Here is a 22,291-nt window from a genome sequence, read left to right as displayed (position 1 = left end):
GAACAGCAGATCTCGGCAAGACACCCTCCATGATCAACACGAGGAAAAGCAGCCTACAGAGCTACACTATTGAGTTTCTCCTGTTCAGACAACCCTCTCATCCCAGGAGTTAGCCTTTCTGCACACGAGTGCATGCTGCAGATAGTGGACATCTGGAATTGAGATAAGTGTGGGATTTTAGGGAAGTGGGGTGGGATGTAGTATTGCTGTTTCTGTTTCCCTAGCTATACCCACAGGTCTCTGAGGGCAGGAGCAGACCAAAACCCACTTACAACATCAAGTGAATGTACCCGTGTAATATTACAGAGAGGTGGACTTGATGAGTTAAAACATTGGGGAAGGGAACTGCAGGGTAGGAGCTGACCAAAATGGAGTGAAATCGCAGGAAAACCACAAGTTCATTGGTTGGTGAGTAGCTGCTGATTTAAAATACCTGTTCTAAGTTACTCTCAAATTAAAATAGGAGAGATATTTTCCGCCTTAAAAAACTACAGACCAGTCATATATTTAAAAGGCAAATAAAATAGAGATGCAGGATCAGGAAATGTGTTGTACCAGCATGATGAGGTAACTGGTGAACCCCATTGTGGTTCCTAGTGACCACATCAGTAGCAAGTGTTAGCTGCTCGAAGAACTCCAGTTCAGAGTTGATGGGGTGGAGTCCGAGCTCTGGACACTGCGACACATCAGGGAGAGGAGAGCTACCTGGGCGCTATGTTTCAGAAGGCAGTCCCATCTCTTAGATTAACTACCAGGAATTCAATCAGTGGTCAGGGACAAGAGGGTATGACTACAAGTGAGGCAGGTAGAGGGATCCAGGAGGTAGGGTTGCAGGAGCCTCAGTCCTTGTCCAGCAGTTTTGAGATTCTTCCTCCGTTTGTACGAGAGTAGGGACTGTAGGCAGGATGAGCAAACTGACCAGAACACCATAGCATAGGGAGCCATTCAAGTGGAAGGAGAGCCATTCAAGTGTAAGGAGAAAAAAGAAATGTAGTTGTAATCGGGGATAGTAGAGTTAGAGCCATAATCACTGCTCTCTGTAGCCAGGATAAAGTCGCTAAAGCTACATTGACTACCTGTTACCAGGGTTCGGGATTTCACAACTGGACTGCAGAGAAACCTGGAGTAGGAGGGGGATGATAGTTATCTTGGTCCATGTAAGTACCAATAATATAGACAGAACAAGAATGGAGGTTCTGCTGAGGGAATATGAGCGGTTAAGGGCAAAATTAAAACACAGAACCAAAAGGGCAATAATTTCTGGATTATTATTGGAGACAAGCTGGGTCGAAGGGCCTGTTTCCGTGCTGTAAACCTCAATGACTCTATGACATGATTTAATTGGCACAGAGTCAATAACATTAAAGAGGTAAATGTATGGCTCAAGGATACGTTTGAGAAATGGGTGTGAATTCATGGGACATTGGCACCAATACTAGGGAAAAAGGAAGCTGTTCCATTTAAGACGGGTTCCACCTGAATCACGCTGGGACCAGAGTCCTGACAAATTGCATAATTCGGGTGTAACTTTGATGAGGCCAATTGTTGCCAGAAAAAAAAGGGACAGAACATGTGAACATTATATTACACCAAGAACTCATGCAAGAGTAGATAAATTTGATAATAGAACAAACTTAAAAGCCTTGAATCGGAATGCATGAAGCATTCGGAATAAAATTCACGCGTTAACAACATGAAATAGAGACTAATGGGTATGATTTAGTGGTGATTACTGAGATGTGGTTGCAAGGAGACCAGGTTTGGGATTGAATTTCCGAGGGTACTCAGTATTTCAGAAGGATAGACAGAAAGGAAAAGAAGGTGGCATAGTTCTGTTAGTGAAGGAAGAGATTCGTGCTGTAGTGAGAAATGATAAAGGCACTGGAGATCAAGACAGAATTAGTCTGGGTAGAAATAAGAAATAGCAAGGGAAATAAGTCCCTGGTAGGAGTAATATATAGGTCCCCAAACAGTAGTTCCACAGTGCGGCACAGTATAGATGAGGAAATATTAGAGGCTTGTAAGAAAGGTACGGCAATAATCATGGGTCAATTAAATATGCATATAGAATAAATTAATCAAATTGGCAAGAGTAGCCTTGAGGGAGAGTTTATTCAGAACTATTTCTTGAAGCAATATGTTGTGGAACCAACCAGAGAGCAGGCTAACATAGATTCAGCATTGTGTAATGAGGAGGGATGAATTAATGATCTCATAATTAAGGATCATCTAGAGAGGAGTAATCATAGCATGCTTGAATTTCAAATTCAGTTTGAGGGCAAGAAACTGGAGTCCCACATGAGTGCTCTGGAGTTAAACAAAGGTAATTACATCGGCATGAGGATAGATTTGGCCTTAGTGGACTGGGCAAGAAAACGAAAAGGTAGGACAGTTGATGATCAGTGGAAGATGCTTAAGGAGATTGTCAATACCACCCAACTGAAATACAGAAAGATTGTAAGAAAAATTCATGGCTAAGCAAGGAAGTTAAAGATAACATAAGGACAAAAAACTAAGGCATATCATATTGCAAAGGCCAGTGGTAGGCTGGAAGACTAGGAAACACTTAAAGATCAACAAAGGGTTACTAAAATGTAATTAAAAAAAGCAAGGGTACATTAGGAAAGAAAACTAGACAAAATACAAAAAAGGATAGCAAAAGCTTCTGTAAGTATATAAAAGGGAAAAGTAGCCAAAATGAATGTTGGACCCTTGGGGGATGAGACCAGGGAATTAATTGTGGGGTACACAGAAATAGCGGAGATATTGGCTGGGATTCTCCCAAAACAAAACTAAATGCCCAACGGGTAATAAAACAGCATACGTACCTGAACGAATCTCCGACACTCTGTGCAAGAGTGCCTTCGAGTGATTCACGCTGAAAAATGGGGATTGAGGACTCATCCCGCCTGAGAGACTGGCAGCATAATGCTGAGCGGGCTCCTTCGCATGCGCACTGTCCACCCTCCCCCGCCCCCCCATCGCCGGTCTCCCGATTGCTGGCCTCCCCGGTTTTCCCAAACACCCACCTCCCGATCGTTGGCCACCCATCACCCCCCCAATCGCCAGCCTTCCCGACCCCCTCTCCCCCCCCGATTGCTGGCCTATCGGGACCCCCTTGCCCCCCGGGCCAGCCCCGATCTCCTCCCTATCCCCCAGCCCCAATTTACTCCTGATGGCCAGCTCCTCCCCTCTCGACGCCCCCCCCCTCCCCTCCGTGACTAGCCCTGATCACCACCTCCCTCCCTTCTCAACCGATTCCACTTGCAGTGGCAGTGGGGCCCCCCACTACTGATCACTCCTAATAGGCCCTTCCCCCAAGTATGTCCTTCCCCCTTTGGCCCAGCCCCCTTGGCACTGCCCAGTGCCCGTTGGGCAATGCCAAGATGCCAGGCTAGCACTGCCGAAGGGGCACCCTCCCTTGCCTCCAACCTCCCAGGGAGTCCTCAATGGCCTTTGTCTCCACCAGCAGGGAGAGGGTGCCTGTTCCCCATTACTGAGTCGGGGTATGGTGGGTCTGGAGAGTGATGGGGGACATTCTAATAAAAACTTGCACCTTCTTCACTGCCCAGTATGTGGCTAGCAGGTGCCGCTCACAGTTAGAGTACGACCTTTCTACTTCCGTGAGGACCCGGGAGGAATAAACTACCGGCCTCAGCTTGCCGCGCCACTCCTGGAGGAGCACCGCGCTCAGGCCACCACTGCCTGCGGCCACCTCCAGGAAAAACTCCCCCCTGGGGTCAATGGCTCCCAGAGCTGGGGCCTTCTGCAAGTCCTGTTTAAGTCAGACGAATGCAGACTCACATTTCTCATCCCATTCCCACTCTACTCCCTTACGTAGCAGCCTGAGCAAAGGTGCTGCGGTTGTGGCATAGTCCTCAATGAAATCATGGCAGTAGCCTGTGATTCCCAAAAAGTACCTAACCCCTTTGATGTCCACTGGAACTGGGAGTTCCTGTACTGTTTGCCTTCTTGCCGCATCTACCCCCCTTTCCCCGGCCCTAAGGGTCAATCCCAGGAACTTGACCTCCCGCAACCCGATCTGTGCTTTCTTTGGGTTGACTTTCAACCCGCTCCTACAGAGCAACTCCAACAGCTCGTCGACCAGGGGGCCATGTTCCTCACTACTGTCCGTAAACAGTAAAATGTCATCCACATACTGGATGAGTCTGTGCGGCTCACTAAATCCTTTCAGACATTCCGCCATGCATTGGTGGAAAATGCTGGGGCTGTTGTGGAACCCTTGTGGGAGGCAGCTCCACGTATACTGCTGCCCCTTAAACGTAAACGCAAACTTATATTGGTCCTCTGTATTGGGACCTCTGTTGTTTGTGATTTATATAAACGATCTGGAAGAAGGTGTAACTGAGGTGATCAGTAAGTTTGCGGACGACATGAAAATGGCTGGACTTGCAGATAGTGAGGAACATTGTCAGAGGCTACAGAAGGATATAGATAGGCTGGAAATTTGGGCAAAGAAATGGCAGATGGAGTTCAATCCAGATAAATGGGAAGTGATGCATTTTGGTAGAACTAACGTAGGAGGGAGCTATACGATAAACGGCAGAACCATAAAGGGTGTAGATATGCAGAGGGACCTGGGTGTGCAAGTCCACAGATCCTTGAAGGTGACGTCACAGGTGGAGAAGGTAGTGAATAAGGCATATGGCATGCTTGCCTTTATAGGACAGGGCATAGAGTATAAAAGTTGGGGTCTGATGTTGCAGTTGTATAGAACGTTGGTTTGGCCGCATTTGGAATACTGCGCCCAGTTCTGGTCGCCACACTACCAGAAGGACGTGGAGGCTTTAGGGAGAGTGCAGAGGAGGTTTACCAGGATGTTGCCTGGTATGGAAGGGCTTAGTTATGAGGAGAGATTGGGTAAACTGGGGTTGTTCTCACTGGAAAGACGGAGGATGAGGGGTGACCTAATAGAGGTGTATAAAATTATGAAAGGCATAGATAGGGTGAACGGTGGGAAGCTTTTTCCCAGGTCGGTGGTGACGTTCACGAGGAGTCATAGGTTCAAGGTGAAGGGGGGGGAGGTTTAACACAGATATCAGAAGGACGTATTTTACGCAAAGGGTGGTGGGGGCCTGGAATGCGGTGCCGGGCAAGGTGGTGGAGGCGGACACACTGGGAACGTTTAAGACTTATCTAGATAGCCACATGAACGGAGTGGGAATGGAGGGATACAAAAGAATGGTCTAGTTTGGACCAGGGAGCGGCGCGGGCTTGGAGGGCCGAAGGGCCTGTTCCTGTGCTGTATTGTTCTTTGTTCTTTGCTCTCCTGCCTGACTGGGATGGACCAGAAGCCGTTAGAAACTGTAAATACAGATGCTGACGCTGGGATCTCTCCTAACAGGTCTGCTACGGCTGCCACCGTTGGGGCGCAAGCCGGGATGTTTTTACTGAGGACCCTATAATCCACAGTCGTCCTCCATAAATTATCTGGCTTCCTTACTGGCCAGAGTGGCGAGTTCACGTGGGTGGCGATTGGCCTCAAAATTCCTTGCCTGGCCAGCGACCTTAGGACGATTTTTAAATCAGCCTCCATTTCCCAGGGGAAGTTATACTGTTTTTGGGGTCGGGACATGGGATCCCCGCCTATCCTTACCTCTGTCCCAGTGACCCTCCCACAATCATGCTTATGGGTCGCGAAGGCGGCTAGATTTCCTTTTACATACCCTTGATATTCCTCCGAGGTATTTCTTACTAGGGCCTCTAAATCATACCCCTCCTTGGCTTTACCACACACAGGGCCCCCTTCTCGTGTGCTTCCTCTATCGCCATGACCTCCTTCCCAGCCCCCTCCCCTGTTATGCCCCACAGACAGTGGTTTCTCAGATCCACCAGGACCTGGTGCGCCACTATAAAGTCGGCGCCTAAAATCCCTTTACCCTCTTGTTCCCAGCTCATCAGGACGCATTTCCACTGCGCCTGGAGTGTCCCTAACCTGATGGACAAAGGAATCGAGAAAAAATCAGCCTTCTCATTCCCCGTAAAGCCAACAAGACTGTAGGGCTGGATAGAGGGATGTTCGGGGGTTGTCCGTGTGGACAATAGTACTGGAAGCACCTGCAGCAGGTAACTCCCGACTACATCCTGGACCCCCATCCTGACCCAGGGTCTCCCGCATGGGCCATACTCTAGTGGGCATAAAAAGGTGGGCTGCTTCGTTGGTAGTCATAGGGGTGCTTGGGGTACGGACATGGGTGCTCTCTGGCCGGTTGCCATGGCCACCTGTCTGGGTTCTGCTATTTTGGATTGTAAATATGCCAGCAGATCTTTAACATCTATAGTCCCCTGCCCAGATACACCGACCACCGGGGCTGGGTTGGCTGCTACCGGGGCCCTTTCCTCCACTGACCTATTCGGGTTTCTACACTCCCTCCTGTAGTGCCCGGGCTTCCCACACCCATAGCACACCGGTCTCTTGTCTGAAATCCGACTGCCTTCCTGCTTCCACTCCCTCCTCTTGAGGGGTGCCAGTGCAATTTCGTGTACCTTGCCCTCAGAGGGCTTCTCCTCACCCTTCTCCCCGTTGCGGTATGCAAGGGTGAGTTTTCTAATTACCTTCGCCTCGTTAAGGTTTGGGTCCATTGGGTCGAACCAATGCTCGGCCTTTGCCCTAACTCGCGGGAGACAGTTTGCTACCAGTGTTTTCAGCCAGTGGGCTGCTCTCTCATCCAAATTCTGCCTGTCTAAAGGAGCTCCACACGCTCTCTCATACACCGTCCACAGCCTGTCTGCGAACATGTCCGGGGACTCTGCGACTTACTGCTTTGTCTCCCACACCCTCGTAAAGGGACTATCCTGGTTTAACCCCAAGGCCTCCAGAACCGCTGTCTGTGCCACTACCCATGTTGCAGGTCTTCTCCCTTCCCTGGAGGTCACTGCCTTACATAGATATGAGTCTAGGGTCACCAGTAATAGTTTTACCCTTTCCACCTCATCACAGTCGTTTATGTCGGCTGCCTGCTGCACCTCCATAAAATGTAATGACGGGTCTCCCGCCCTGGTCAACCTTGGAATGTGGGTCACCATCCCCCTGAGCGCGTGTGCCCCATGGGGAATTATTATATCGCTCTCTATCTGCCTGTCCCACTGGGGGACCATACTTGCACTGCCTTACTGGGCACATCTGCCCTACCTGGGGCTGCTGCCCCTCTAACACTACGGCCTCCGGCTCTCCCACCATGATCAGTAGCCCCACCGCCTCGTGGTGTGCTACACACGACAGAGACGCCGCTAACTGGGGGTGTTCTCCTGACCCCCCTTGGACCCGTCCCTCCCTGGACGGCCCGAACCCCACCTGGCGACCCGGACACATTACCGGCGCTTCTGGAGGCAGTCTATTCCCCTTAGCCCCTGGGGAATCATCTGCTGTGGGAAGCCCTCTGCCCCCAGGGGACCCTCCTGGTCCGACCAGGTACGCCCATCCCCTAACTTTGGACAGAGCCTCCTCCAGATCACCTATCCTTTCCTGACACAGCCCATGATCACTGCCCCCCCCGCTCGTCACAGGCTACCCTGTATGCTGCCTGAATGTCCCTGAACCTTCCCTCCAGCTCCCTGTACCTCAGTGTACTCTGAGCCAGGAGTTCCTGGGCATTCCACTCCCTCTCCTTTGCCTCTACAGCCTGGCATTGGAGAAACTCCTGGGTGTTTGTGTGTGACTCATTTGCCTGCAGGATACACTGCCTACACAAAGCTCATCATATAGCTGTTCCTCTGCTCTAGCGCCTTCCCCTGCGCTGGTCCTTGCTTCTCCAAGTTGCTCTTCCAGAATGGCAATACGTCTCTCCATTTTGGCTACCTGCTGGGATAAGCACGCCAGCCAAACTGCCTTTTCCTGTCCCTTATTATAATCCTTGCTCTCTGTCCACTCCGCGGCAGTCCACTGCGGGCTGCTCCGCTGTTGTGAGCGCTATCACCCATTTTTTGGTAAGGTTGATTTTTTTAAATAGATAAGAGGAGTTTCTCTCCTCCATCTTGCTTCTTTCTCTCACCCCCTCTGGCAAGTCACATATCCCAGACCACCGGAGTCCTGTCGCGGTCGCCATTGTAGCAGGATCTTTCTCTTTACTCCACTAACAGGCCGGTATTTGAGGGTCTGCCGATAGCTGCGAGTGTCTCTCTCTTACAGGCCTTGAAATTTCAAAGGCTGGGGAATGCTGCACTGGGGCAACTCCGCAGGAGAGAGCGCTGAACCAGGTTCACCGTTTATACCTGACCGGTAACCTGATACTTATAGCACACAGCCATCCCAAAACCACCACCAAGGCCTGAGTGATTCTCCCTTGTCGGTGGGACAACGGCCACCCTGCACCCACTCCACTCGAGAGGTCTCCAAGAGAGAGAACAGAGAGACTCTGTCCTTTTTATCTCCTGACCAGCAGTCTCCCTTGAGTGAGCGGGTTCGAATCGCTCCGATCACCCTCGGTTCTAGACTCTGGATTTATGGTAAGGGATATTGAAACTGTGACCTCGTCAGAGTGCGCTGATGAGAGAACAAAGGCAAGACGGACTCCAAACGAGTTTCAAAACTTAGTGATTTATTCAACAATAGAATCAACCTTTCCAATACCCCACCACACATGAATAAAACTTAGCATTTCTCCCATAGTGATAGTATAAAGTATAACAGGTACAACGTAAAATCTTACTTTACACAGTTCAAAACAAGATTACTGCATTTTAAAATTACAATACATCACCCCTCCCCTTGCCTCAACCTCTATCCTATCTTCGGGAGCTTCACAAGGTTGGCTGAGATACTCACAATTCTAAAAGGGGTTCCTTTGTGGTGGGCTCGAATATCTTAGTGCAGGGTCGAAACTGTGCTGCTGTTGGTCTTCACCTCTGCACATCAGCTTGCGATTCCGGAAGGGAGCTCGGTCTTGCTTGTCTGACTCTCTTGATCTTAACTTCAGCCCAATTTAACAACCAACTTCCCTGCCCCCGTAGGTGATTTTCAGGGACAATGGGCTTCCGATCACCGGCAGTCTCAGTTTTAATTGAGTCAAGTCCAAACACAAAAGGCTGGAACTGCCTTGACCCCCGTGGGTCGTTATCTTAATGTCTTCTTAATGCTCCTCCGGAGCTTCCTGTTCGTCTGCTGGGCTCCATCTCCCTTTGTCTTTCTGATGATTAGATCACTGGTGTGTCTGCCTTTCTGGCCACTTGCATATTCAGGGGGCTCACACCTTTTTCTTAGCACAGTCCACAGGCAGGTTATGTTTGTCCTGCCGAGCCTTCTGGGAGGTTTCTATCAGCCAGAGTTGGCCACTTTTAAACTGTCAGGTTTCTCCTGAGTCCTTTTAAAATATGGAGGATTGCCCTCAAAACTTACACAGGTAATGCAGAGGTAATAGAAAGGAAGGAACTTTGAATAATCATCATCAATAAGGAAAAGATGCTGGGCAAACTATTGGGATTGAAGGCAAGACAAGTCCCGAGTGCCTGATGATCCACATCCTTTGGTATTAAATGAAGTGACAGCAGAGAGAGTGGAGGCATTGATTACAATATTCCAAAAATTCTCTGGATTTTCAAAAGGTTCCAGTGGATTAGAAAAATGCTAACATAATGCCCTTATTCAAAGAAGGAGTGAGGCAGAAAGTAGAAAACTATAGACCGTTTAAATTGTTGGAATCCATTATTAAGGAAGTAATAATGAGACCTTTGGAAAGGTCTCATTATTACGCAATCCATCAAAGTCAGCATGGTTTCATGAAGGGTAAATGGTGTTTGACTAATTTGCTAAAGTTCTTCAAAGGTGTAACAAGCAAAGTGGATAAATGGGAGTCCTGTAGATGTATTGTATCTGGACTTCCAGAGGCATTTGATAAGATAGTGCACAAATAAATTAATCCACAAGGTAAGATCTCACAAGGCTGTGGATAGTATATTAGCTTGGATTGAGGATTGGCTAACCAACAGGAAGCAGACTATGGGGATAAATAGGTATTTTTCTGGTTGGCAAGCTGTAGCTGGTGGTGTGCCACAAGGTTCTGTCCGTGGGCTCTAACTATTTACAACCCGAGGGCGATTTTACAGAAATTGAGTGCCGGTTCTGGTGAAAAAGAATGGAGTGAATCCCGCTGATGGCTCCAGCATAATTTCTGAATGAATCTTGAGCCTGGTTAACCAAAGTTTTTATGGCCACAAGAATCACATTGTGGTTGTGGATGTCTCCCTCTGATCCAGCCGCACTGACTCAACTTAATCACTGCAATCACTGGGCAGCTCCATATAAACGGCTCGCTCGCACTTGTTCCAGATCTACTGCAGGGGATTGCAGCCAGGAAGCCCACACCTCATTTCTCAGAGGGAGCCCTCACCAGAATGTGAGATGGAGTCCAACAGAGGACGGATGCACTATACCCTTGCTCCAGAAGGTGTCCTTCCAGGAAGGCACACAACACCACCGCCGCCCCTACCCCACAAGCAAGGCACTACCGCCCCACCCCCCCCCCAACCTGGGATAGAGTGGGGCTGCCTTTGTGAGTGCAAACTTACTGCAAAAGAGGATGGAACAGCAATGCCGCAAGAAGATAAATGATGAACATGGGTGGCAGTTATGAAGCGGAGGTGGATTCCCTCCTCTGAGAACTAACACCACTGAAAGAGGAGTACCTCGCCTCATAATCTGAGTGTGAAGTGGTACGATCTGCACTTCAGCAACTTTTAGTAGTTACATCAAAATAACTCCCCGACACTCTCTAAAGTCAAAAGTAACAATTTATTTATCTAACAGTGAACAAGTTAACTAAACTATTAGCAAACCAAATAAAACACGATTCTAATGGAATGCTGTTCAGATAAATACAATTCTCACTTATTAACAAAAAAAATAGAATTTTAGTCACTCTCTAAATTACAACCAGGTTTTAGGTCTTCCGGAATATTCTGGGCCTTCTCAGTTCATAGAATCATAGAATCATCGAAACCCTACAGTGCAGAAGGAGGCCATTCGGCCCATCGAGTCTGCACCGACCACAATCCCACCCAGGCCCTACCCCCACATATTTTACCCGCTAATCCCTCTAACCTATGCATCTCAGGACTCTAAGGGGCAATTTTTTGTTAACCTGGCCAATCAACCTAACCCGCACATCTTTGGACTGTGGGAGGAAACCGGAGCACCCGGAGGAAACCCACGCAGACACGAGGAGAATGTGCAAGCTCCACACAGACAGTGACCCGAGCCGGGAATCGAACCCGGGACCCTGGAGCTGTGAAGCAGCAGTGCTAACCACTGTGCTACCGTGCCGCCAGTTGATTCTTCTTTCTTCTTTGCTAGCTAGATGAGGCTTTGAGCTAAAAGCTCTGAGCTGTGGCAGGTGGCAGTTGCTCCAGGTGGCAGTTGCTCTCGCCCTCTGTCGCACGGCCCCCTTCCTTTTATACCTGTGATAACATATCAATATCCTCCACAATAGTATTGGTCCTAGGTTGCCAAAACCATCAGATTTAAATTCAATAGGTTCTTGGCATCTAAGTGTCTAATTCAAATTGACAGGCAGAATTCAAATAATTCAAAAGCCTGAAAGCCTATTGCTTTGGTAACCCTGCTGCTTGGCCTTCTGATACAAATGTTTCATTCTTGGGCACTCTATACATATTTGCATTTTTAAAAAACTTTCTAAACTTTCTAAACACCACCTTTTAACGAGACCATGCTATGCTTTTTCCCAAGCATATTACAATTTTACAAACGCCAATCTACAATTACTCTACTCAACTTCGCAACAGTGGTGCCTGCAGTGGAGAGCTTGGCCCAGGCTATGCACTCCGTGGCAGACTTGTCCACACCATAGTTCAGCTCTCTGAGGGCATGAACTCCATATTGCAGGGCTTCAACTGCATGGTGCAGGCACTAGTGGAAATGCACAAGTGTCAGTGCCAGAGGATGGCAATGCTTCTGGACCTCACCCCGGCTGCCCCTCTATACCATGGAGGACCACTGAGCCCATTGGGCAGCCAAAGAGTTGAGAATAGTCTGGTTCACAGCCCGGGGCCTTCCACCCAGGAGACCCAGTGTGTGTCCAGCTTATCTGAGTCCCCCTTCCTGTGAGCAACACCCCTCCAGCACCACAGAACAATGAGGGTAGCACTGCATCTCAGACTACAGGACATGGAAGTTAGCAGGCCTCCTCAACCTCTGCTGCAGATCCTGGGGTAGAACCGAGGTGTAATGGGATGGTGAGGAAGTGTAAGAAATGATCGGCACCTAATTGGCACAAGTGAATGCAGGCACAAGTGTAGAGAGTCATCACTAAATATAATCAGAAATAATAAATCACTTTGTTCACTCACAGAACCTCCACTTTGACATTTTATGCCGTCAAGCTTGGCGAACCCATGCACATACCCAGCGATTTATTCCTGTGGAGTATGAGAATGGCTGTGCTATGTATCTCCCACACTGAGAACAGAGTTAAGAAGCCCTGTTGCAGGCAAAGCGACCTCCCTCCACCCTCCAAACCCCCAACCACCCTTCCCGAGACCCCATTCATGAAAGAAGCAAACTCCCACCACCCATTCATCAAGACTGGAGGATTTCAATTTTGCATCTCTTCATCTGAGCGGAAGAGACCAAAGGGCTGTCGAAGTGGTGATTGATTGCCCACCTTGGGTGTAAGATGAAAATCAAAACGTGGAACCAAATACTTAGAGGGGCCTGCCATGCCTGAAACTATTATTCCAGCTTTTAAGAACCCCATGATGTGCCCATTTATTGGCAGGGCGCATGAAGCTATCTGTTAGACAGGAGTCAAATATATCGCTGAGGACGAGAGAAGCGTTGCTTTGTCCTCACCGCAACTCATCATCACTCTCCTGCAAAGTCAGGCAATAGCATCAGCCCCCTACCATTGAAAACTTGCAACCAAATGTTGAGGTAATGCTGGCACAACATCACTTTTTAAAAGACAAAATTGTACCTGCCTCATTATTACCTCTGGCATCTCGTTCCAGACACTCACCACCCTGTGTGAAAAAATTGCACCTCTCGACCCTTTTGTATCTCTCCTCTCCCACCTTAAACCTATGTCCTCTAGTTTTAGGCTCCCCTACCTTTGGGAAAAGATGTTGACTATCTAGCTGATCTATGCCCCTCATTATTTTATAGACTTCTAGAAGATCACCCCTAAGCCTCCTGAGCTCCAGGGAAATAAGTCCCAGTCTATCTAGCCTCTCCTTATAACTCAAACCATCAAGTCCCTGTAGCATCTTAGTAATCTTTTCTGCACTCTTTCTAGTTTAATAATATCCTTTCTATAACAGGGTGACCAGAACTGTATATAGTATTCCAAGTGTGGCCTTACCAATGTCTTGTATAACTTCAACAAGACATCCCAACTCCTGTATTCAATGTTCTGACCAATGAAGCCAAGAGTGCCGAATGCCTTCTTCACAACCCTGTCCATCTGTGACGCCACTTTCAAGTAGAGTCACATGAAACTGTTGCCCAAGTTTCTCCGCTCTGGGGAAGTACCATTATGTCGGTCATGTCCCATGTTTGTCGCTGTGGTGTGTCGAACTGTCGATCGATGAGTTGAGTGCCATATCCTGTTCTTACGAGGGCGTCTTTCAGCGTCTATAGGTGTCTGTTGCCTTTCTCCACATCTGAGCAGATTTCAGTGAGAATCTTTCATTGAGAATCAGGATGTCTGTTGAGTTGGTGTTTCTATTGATGGGGATTTACCAGCAGTAGAGACAACGACATACTACTGAATGTGGCCAGGACCAGAGGCCTGCAGGTGTTCAGGGAGCGGGACCACACATGGAGGAAAACATCGGACACAGTACTGGCCAAGGATCTTCTGGCATCAATGTTCCTACCTTCATATGTCCGAGCTTCAGTACCAGAGAGGACTGCATTTGTTCGGGGGGGACAGTGAACCACCTCTGTCACATATTCACAAATGTATGAGGAAAGTTCCAGCTGCCCTTTATGACCGGGCTGATACGTTTGGCCAGGACCATGGGCTTCAACCGCCTAGCAGAGGTGCAAGGTTTGATAGTTTGCACCCACGTGGCTCTTAAATCACCATGGTGGCATGCAGCAACATTCAGGAACTGCAAGAGCTTCCACTCCCTCAACACCCAACTCGTCTGCGACCACGCAACGTGCATCATGCAGGTGTGTGCCCATCTCTCGGAGAGTGTCTATGGCAGTTACATCTTGGGCCGCTCGCAAATATCAGCTGTCTTTGAGGGAGAGCAGTGATTGGAGGGATAGCGCCTTAGGGACAAGAGATACCCACTCAGAAAGTAGCTGATGATGCCAATATGAATGCCACAAATATCAGTGGGGACTCGATACAATGGGGTTCACGTTTCAACGTGCATGTTGGTGGAGCAGGCAATTAGACTGTTCAAGATGTGGTTCTGGTGCCTTGGCCGGACAGGGGGGTGCCCCCCAGTACAGCCCCCAGAGCGTTTCGCACATTATTGTGGTCTGCTGCACTCTCCACAACATAGTGCTCCAGAGGGGAGACAACTTAGACCTGGAGGTGATGGGTTAGTCCTTCATAGAGTCATAGAGGTTTACAGCATGGAAACAGGATTTTCGGCCCAACTTGTCCATTCCGCCCAGTTTGTACCGTTAAGCTAGTCCCAATTGCCTGCGTTTGACCCATATCCCTCTATACCAATCTTACCCATGTAACTGCTGTTAAATCCCCATCAATAGAAACACCAACTCAACAGACATCCTGATTCTCACTGAAATCTGTTCAGATGAGGAGGAATGCATACAGACACTGAAAGACGCTCTTGTAAGAATGGGATATGATGCTTGACTCATTGGTTGACAGTTCCAACACACCACAGCGAAAAACCGCACCAACCTCCTCAGAAGACAAACATGGGACATGAACGACAGAGTGCCCTTCATCGTCCAGTACTTCCCCAGAGCGGAGAAACTATAACCTCTTCTTCGAAGCCTTCAACATGTCATCGATGAAGACGAACTGTTAGCATTCTCTTGGGTATCAGCAATCTAAAGGCACACTCAGTTGACTCTTAACACAAACAGCGCTGGACACCATGCATCCAACACAAGGTCTTTAATTACTTGTGCACAAGGAGAACTCTCAACGGCCAACACCCGATGACCGGAGCAGTTCTGAGATTACAGAGAAACATCTCAGCAGTTATAGCTAATTACAGCAAATCAGGAACAAGAGATTTTTCACATCTTTCATTGACATACATATTTGCCAGTTAAATCCCTGCCTTTCACTCTTTCTCATTCGATAAAAAATTGGCTTCTGCTAATCCTTCATTTGCATAGCATATCCCCATATCTTGCCTTTGGTATTTGTTATGCAAAAAATCTGGTCTTGTTCACACACTAGTGAAGGCCAAAAAAGGAAAATGTTATGGGGGCTTGTGAAAAAATAGCAGAGACTGACTCCTTTTGAAGGTCAGTAAGCTGATAAACATTTTTCACTACTGTACAGAGAAAGCATGATTTTTTAATTTAAACACCTTAACTTCTGCACAATTTAACTTCCAAACTATGAAACTTCAATCTGAATTTTTTAATTTCCACAGAACATCTCGCCAAGGCCTCCCCACAACTCCATTACTTGCCTTCAAACAACCGCACAACCTCAAACAGACCATTGTTCACAGCAAACTACTCAGCCTTTAGGAGAACAGCAACGCCACCACACAACCCTGCCACTGCAACCTCTGCAAGACATGCCAGATCATCGACATGGATACCACCATCATACAGGGGAACACCACCCACCAGGTACACGGTACATATTCATGCGACTCAACCAACGTTGTCTCCCTCATACGCTACAGGAAAGGATGTCCTGAGGCATGGTACATTGGCGAGACCATGCAGATGCTACGACAACCGATGAACTGACACCGCGTGACAATCGCCAGGCAGGAGTGTTCCCTTCCAGTTGGGGAACACTTCAGCAGTCAAGGGCATTCAGCCTCCAATCTTCAGATAAGCGTTCTCCAAGGCAGCCTTCAAGACACATAACGCAGAATCGCCGAACAAAAGCTGATAGCCAAGTTCCGCACGCATGAGAACGGCCTCAACCAGGATCTTGGGTTCAAAAATCCTACTAACTGTCCTGGCTTGAGATAATTCACACCTCTTCAACCTGTGATTACCCCTCTCTCCACTTGCACTGTCTGTACCTGTAAAGACTTGATTACCTGTAAAGACTTGCATTATCATTATCATAACCATTATCTTGCAATTGTGTCTTTGCTGAAATATGCTGTATTTGTAAACCCACCTCTCCACTCACCTGATAAAGGAGCAGCGCTCTGAAAGCTCGTGATTCCAAATAAACCTGTTGGACTTTAACCTGGTGTTGTAAGACTTCTTATTGTGCTCACAGAAAGAGTGAGAACACCAGTGAGCGCTGAAGAGTTCTCCAGAGCCCCGACCCTCATCATGCCATGCATCTGTGACTTCCACCCAAATGTTTCCAATTACTTGTGTGAATTTATGCTCTCTCTCACACCACCCCCTCTAACACAAAAGTCACATCCAACATTATTTATCCTGCTGGAGTACTGAGGAAATTATGTTGAGCCTCTGTTGCCTCATGGCATCTGACCCACACATTTCTCCACTAACCCCCCTCCCCACCAGCCAAACCACATAAATCCCGACATTTCATTGCATTAAAGTGTCAGGGAGAATGCATGACAACAAAGTTTGCATCCTGACGGGACCAAATGGTGTCTGTTATGATATTTAACAGGGTGAATGGCATCTGCTATCACCATCATACCTTGCCTGGAGGTTCTCCTCATTGTGAGTTGTATACTGCTATGACTTGACCTGAAAGATGCTTCTTGGGGCTTGATGTTCCAAAGGGTTAACTTTTGTTTCCAACTGAGCAATTAGATCTAGCTCTGGCTACTAAACTGGCTTCTGGACTCCTCAGGGAATTGTCAGTTAGTTGCTCTGGCAACAACATTCACCTTGACAAGACACATCTGAATCTTGAGAGGTATGCAATTAACTTTTCAAGCAATTCAAGCAGCCTCATTTTTCGAGGTTTTTAATGCTGTTCCGTTAAACAGCCTTGCATGAGAACAATAAACACCCTTTTACTGCTCTACCTAGCAGTCAGAGTTTCGCAGAGAAGTGCATTTAATCTTCCTTTCCAGTAATCCCCTCTGATCTCACACTCTTGACAGAATGAAGGTTTTAGGTTTCACTGCATTCGCCCTCCCGCAGGGGAAAGGGTCTTTATACCACAGAGGAGATTCACGAGATTGATTCCAGAGTTGAGAGGGTTGGCTTATGAGGAGAGACTGAGTATCCTGGGGCTATACTCATTGGAATTCAGAAGAATGAGGGGAGATCTTATGGAAACATATAAGATTATGAAGGGAATAGATAAGATAGAAGCAGGGAAGTTGTTTCCACTGGCGGGTGAAACTAGAACTAGGGGGCATAGCCTCAAAATAAGGGGAATCAGATTTAGGACTGAGTTGAGGAGGAACTTCTTCACACAAAGGTTGTGAATCTGTGGAATTCCCTGCCCAGTGAAGCAATTGAGGCTACCTTATTGAATGTTTTGAAGGCAAGGATAGATAAAGTTTTGAACAGTAAAGGAATTAAGGGTTATGGTGAGTGGGCGGGTAAGTGGAGCCGAGTCCATGAAAAGATCAGCCATGATCTTATTAAATGGCAGAGCAGGCTCAAGGGGCCAGATGGCCTACTCCTGCACCTAGTTCTTATGTTCTTATGTTTAAAAGGCTGCTAATGGCAGTCCATAAAGAGAATAAAGAGTGTGAATGGCCAAACAGCAGAGAAACTGAAATCAGAGGGTAAGCTGTGACAGATGAAGATGTTGTGGGGAGGGGCGGGTGGGGAAGTGGGTGGGAAAGAGGTAAAATTTAGAAAAAGGGGGAAAAGGGAAAGTAAAAGGGGAGAAAAGGTAAGAAATGGGGGGATAAAGTAGGAGAAAGAGTGTGGGGGGAAGAAAAATGAAGAAAGACAATAAAGAAATAAAAGGTAGAGAACAGTAAAAAAATTAAATTAAATGTAAACAAAGTGGTCAAGGTGGGGTAGCGCTAATGATCTGAAGTTGTTAAATTCGATGTTCAGACCACAAGGCTGTAAAGTGCCTAGCCAGACAATGAGATGCTGTTCCTCCAATTTGCGTTGAGCTTCACCGGAACATTGCAGCAGGCCAAGGACAGACATGTGGGCATGGGGGCAGGATCATGTGTTAAAATGGCAAGCAACAGGAAGGTCAGGGTTCTGACTGCGCAGAGAACGGAGGTGCTCAGCAAAGCGATCATCCAGTCTACGCTTGGTCTCTCCGAGATAGAGGAGACCACATTGGGAGCAGCAAATGCAACAGACCAAATAGAAAGGAGCGCAAGTGAAATGCTGCTTAATCTGGAACGAGTGTTTTGGACCTTAAACGGAGGCATGGAAGAAATGGGCAGGTGTTACACCTTCTGCGATTGCATGGGAAGGTGCCACGAATGATGGGAGAGGTGTTAGGTATAGTGGGGGAATGGACTAAGTTATCCTGGAGGGAACGGTCTCTGTGGAATGCTGACAGAGGGAGTGAAGGGAAGATGTATTTGGTGGTGGCATCACGCTGGAGTTGGCGAAAATGGCAGAGGATCATGCTTTGCATGCGGAGGCTGGTGGGGTGAAATGTGAGGACAAGGGAGACTCTATCGTTCTGGGAGGGGAGGGGTTGTGGGTCATGGCGCGGGAGATGGACCGCACGCTGTTGAGGGCCCTGTCGACAGCTGTAGGTGCGAATCCACGGTTGAGGAAAAAGGAGTACATATTAGAAGCACAACTTTGGAAAGTGGCATCATCGGAACAAATGTGATGTATGCTAAAAATGTGACAATAATAAATCAAATCAAATCAAAACAATCTGTAGGAACTATTCCAGAGTCCAAAGAATTTTGGAAAATAACCACCAATGGATCTACTATTTCCAGGACAACACTGATAAACTAAACTTCCTTAAATACCCTGGATGAAGATTATCAGGACCTGGAGATTTATCCACCTTCAATCCCATCAATTTCCCCAAAATCATTTCTCTACTAATGCTGATTTCCTTCAACTATCATTAAAACATGTTTCTCTCTGAACTTCTGGTACATTGCTTCAGTCTTTACAAAGGAAGACATGAATAAAGTACAAATTTAATTCCTCAGCCATTTCTTTATTCCCTGTTATGAATTCTCCCGTTTCTGACTGTGAGGAGCCTACACTCATTTTTGTCAATCCCTTTCTCTGTACAACTTTTATAGTCAGGTTTACATTCCCTGCTAGCTTACTTTCATACTCTATTTTTCCCTTCTTAATCAATCCCATGGTCCTGCTGAATTTTAAACTGCTCCCAATACTCAGGCCTACTGTTTTTTCTATTGCCTTGTTGAACATTCTAGAACATAGGGGCCATTGTTTTAGGCAATGGATGACAGATTTCAAGCAGAAACAAGGAGGAATTACTTTACTCCAAGAGTCGTGAATCTGGAATTCTGTACTCCAAAGTGCAGAGGTCGCCGGAATGCTAAACAAATTTGAGGAGGAGATAGATAGGTTTTTAATTAGTAGCAGGATGAAGGGTTATGGGGAGCGGGCAGGAAGATAGAGCTGAGGCTGAGATGAGATCAGTCATTATCATATTGAATGGCGGAGCAGGCTTGAGGGGCTAAATTGTCTGTTCCTGTTCCTAGTTTTTATGAATCGAGAGTGGAAACAGGATGTGGTAGGATAGAGGAGGTGCAGAGGGAGAGTGACTGAGCACAAGGGTGAGAAAGTGAGCAATGACAAGTGCAAGAAAGGAATTATGCCAAGAGCCAGGGCTGAAACTAGAGCGGAATGGCATGAGCAATTCAAATCTCCAGTCATGTTGAGAAACCAGAGACTTTAAAAGACTGGAAGGCTGAGACAGAACTGAAGATGGGAGTGGAAACACTGGGCAAAGGTCATGTGATCAGGCAGGTCACAGAACAGAAAGCTAGTGTCAACACTAAAGGGAAACTCAAACCATTAAATGGATATTCTGACACTATGTTATTAATTATGTTATTAATGTTTATGTTTTTATTAAGACCAATAAAAGATGCTGGACAGTATAATACAGCCAAAAACATTGTAGCACTTATATCATTGGACCCTAAGACAGCACAGTTAACGATACCTGTAGAAAAAAGTAGTGAACAAAAACAGGTCCCAACCAGAACAATGCAATAATAGACCTACTCAAGGGTCTGCTTTGTGTGGGGCTCAGTATACGAGCTCCACCAGGTGAGTTAATTACCAATCTCCAGGGAGCTCGTATTCAACAAGTTCGACAGGGAGGTCAATCAGTGATTTCCCACGCAAGTCTTGGGGGTTATCACAGTAAGATCAAAGGGGAAAAAAATGATTTAAGGAAACATTGAAGATTGGGTTGGGGTGGTGGCTATGAGATCTTGAACAAGACAGTGTGTTTGTTGAAGCCACCCTCAGAGAGCACTCTAAGAGCAACGGGCAGAGTGGGGCAATGTTACCGGAATTTCATAGAATCAGAGAATTCCTACAGTGCAGGAGGCGGCCATTTGGCCCATCAAGTCTGCACTGACTCTCCAATAGAGCATCTCACTCAGGCCCACCCCCACCCTATCCCCTTTGCTATAGAAAATGTATGAAGACTGTTGTCCTCAAAAAGAGATTTAGTTTTCTTGAGCCAAAATCTTCCAGGAAAAGTGCTGTGAATTGTATAAATCTGTTCTTGTGTTTATGTGCTATTTTCTTCCCAATGAGGAAACTCCTCTTAATAAACAAATTTTAAAATTGTTTTGGCAGAGATTCAAATTTCTCTTTGGGATTTGGGCAGTCTGACAATTATCATTTGCCATGTCATAACAGTATTAATCATTTTTTCTCACACTCACCTCTTCAAGCACTGTTAATAATTGCTCAACCGGTGAATTGCTGATTTCACCAATTTGTAGTGAATCATCAATGTTGTCATTTGTGATGCGCACCATTTTCTTTTTCACAAAATAAATTCCCTTAGTTTTAATTGAGGTAGGAAATCCCAAACTTGCAGCTAATTGTCCTGCATTGTTCATGTAGATTACCAGAATCATTATATCTTCTGAATTGAAGAAGTCCATCACCAGATGTTTGTTTTCTTCTGCCGCAGAAAACTTTGCCCATTTATCTGGTTTTACACAGAAATACATCAGAGTTAAGCTCTGTAAAAAGGCCATTCGTGGGTCATCCTCTCGTTCATGAGTTACTTCCTCCTCTTGTTCCATTGACCACCTCAAAGCTGTTTCATCAAGTCAAAAAGGCTGGTCTTGGAGTCAAGTGTATTTTCTACTTTTCTACAAAAAATGGTAGAGTATAAAATAAATATTTCTGTCAGGCATTAAAAATGTTAAATTTGCAATCAATTCTGTAGACTTCCAGTCTGCAATATCTTACTTGCTGTAATTACATTTTTGTCAATCTACCGTGTCAATGTTTTCTTCCATTATAAAATTCTCCTTATTTATAAATTTAAATGCTATATGTATTTAATATATTATAATTATACTTTCACTGAGTCACTGCCACATCTTAGTTATGCACTGAAGGATAAAGGACAGAAGCAAATCATTCACTCATCATGGCTGTGCCAACTCTTTGAAACTCAGAGTTGAGTCCATGCTGGCTTTCTTTAGTACAACATAGTCAGTTCCATTGCTCAGCCACACATTCCAAATCACCCTGAAAGTTTATTTCCCTCACAAGCCCATTTCCTTTTGAAATGACCAGATGGTTTCACTTCCACCTCTCTCATGGACAGCAGGTTTCAAGCTATTGCCTCTCACGGCATCAAAGAATTCTTCTTCACATCACCTTGCGTCTCTTGCCCAAACCTCTGTCCCCTAGTTCTTGTACCATGGGGACAGGTTTTTTTTGTCTACCATATCTAAACTTGTCATTGGCTTATGCACCTCTATCAATCTCCTTTGCTCCAAGATATATCCTCATTTCGCCAACCTAATGTTTTAGCTAAAATCCTTCATTGCAACCATTCCAGCAAATGACCTCGGCATCCTCTCAAGGGCTCTCACACCATTAGGAAAGCATTGATATTTTTAAGGGATTTATATTTGTATTGCAAAACATTAAAAATAAGGTACAGTTTTAAGTGGGTTTAATTTAATGTGTGTGTGGAATGAAGGATAAAGCTAATTTTAGCTTCATGCTGGACTAATGGATTTGCATCTTTGGGAGGTAGTTCAATTACAACTGTGTTTCTACTGA

General features: G+C 46.5%; 1 protein-coding gene across 1 annotated transcript in view; it reads right to left on the bottom strand.

Annotated features, from left to right (window-relative positions):
* The window catches only part of LOC144501720 (dynein axonemal heavy chain 17-like), an 832,067-nt gene extending 810,794 nt beyond the window's left edge, over positions 1-21,273 (bottom strand). Inside the window, exon 1 of the mRNA XM_078225682.1 lies at positions 20,926-21,273. Within this exon, the coding sequence (XP_078081808.1) occupies positions 20,926-21,246 (321 nt within the window). The 5' untranslated portion in view covers positions 21,247-21,273. The remainder of the gene's footprint in view (positions 1-20,925) is intronic.
* Positions 21,274-22,291: the final 1,018 nt, after the last annotated feature.

The sequence above is a fragment of the Mustelus asterias genome, chromosome 12 (genome assembly GCF_964213995.1).
Source record: "Mustelus asterias chromosome 12, sMusAst1.hap1.1, whole genome shotgun sequence".
Lineage (NCBI taxonomy): Eukaryota > Metazoa > Chordata > Chondrichthyes > Carcharhiniformes > Triakidae > Mustelus > Mustelus asterias.
The sequence above is the reverse complement of the archived record's forward strand: the minus strand, read 5'-3'. Positions and strand labels throughout refer to the sequence as shown.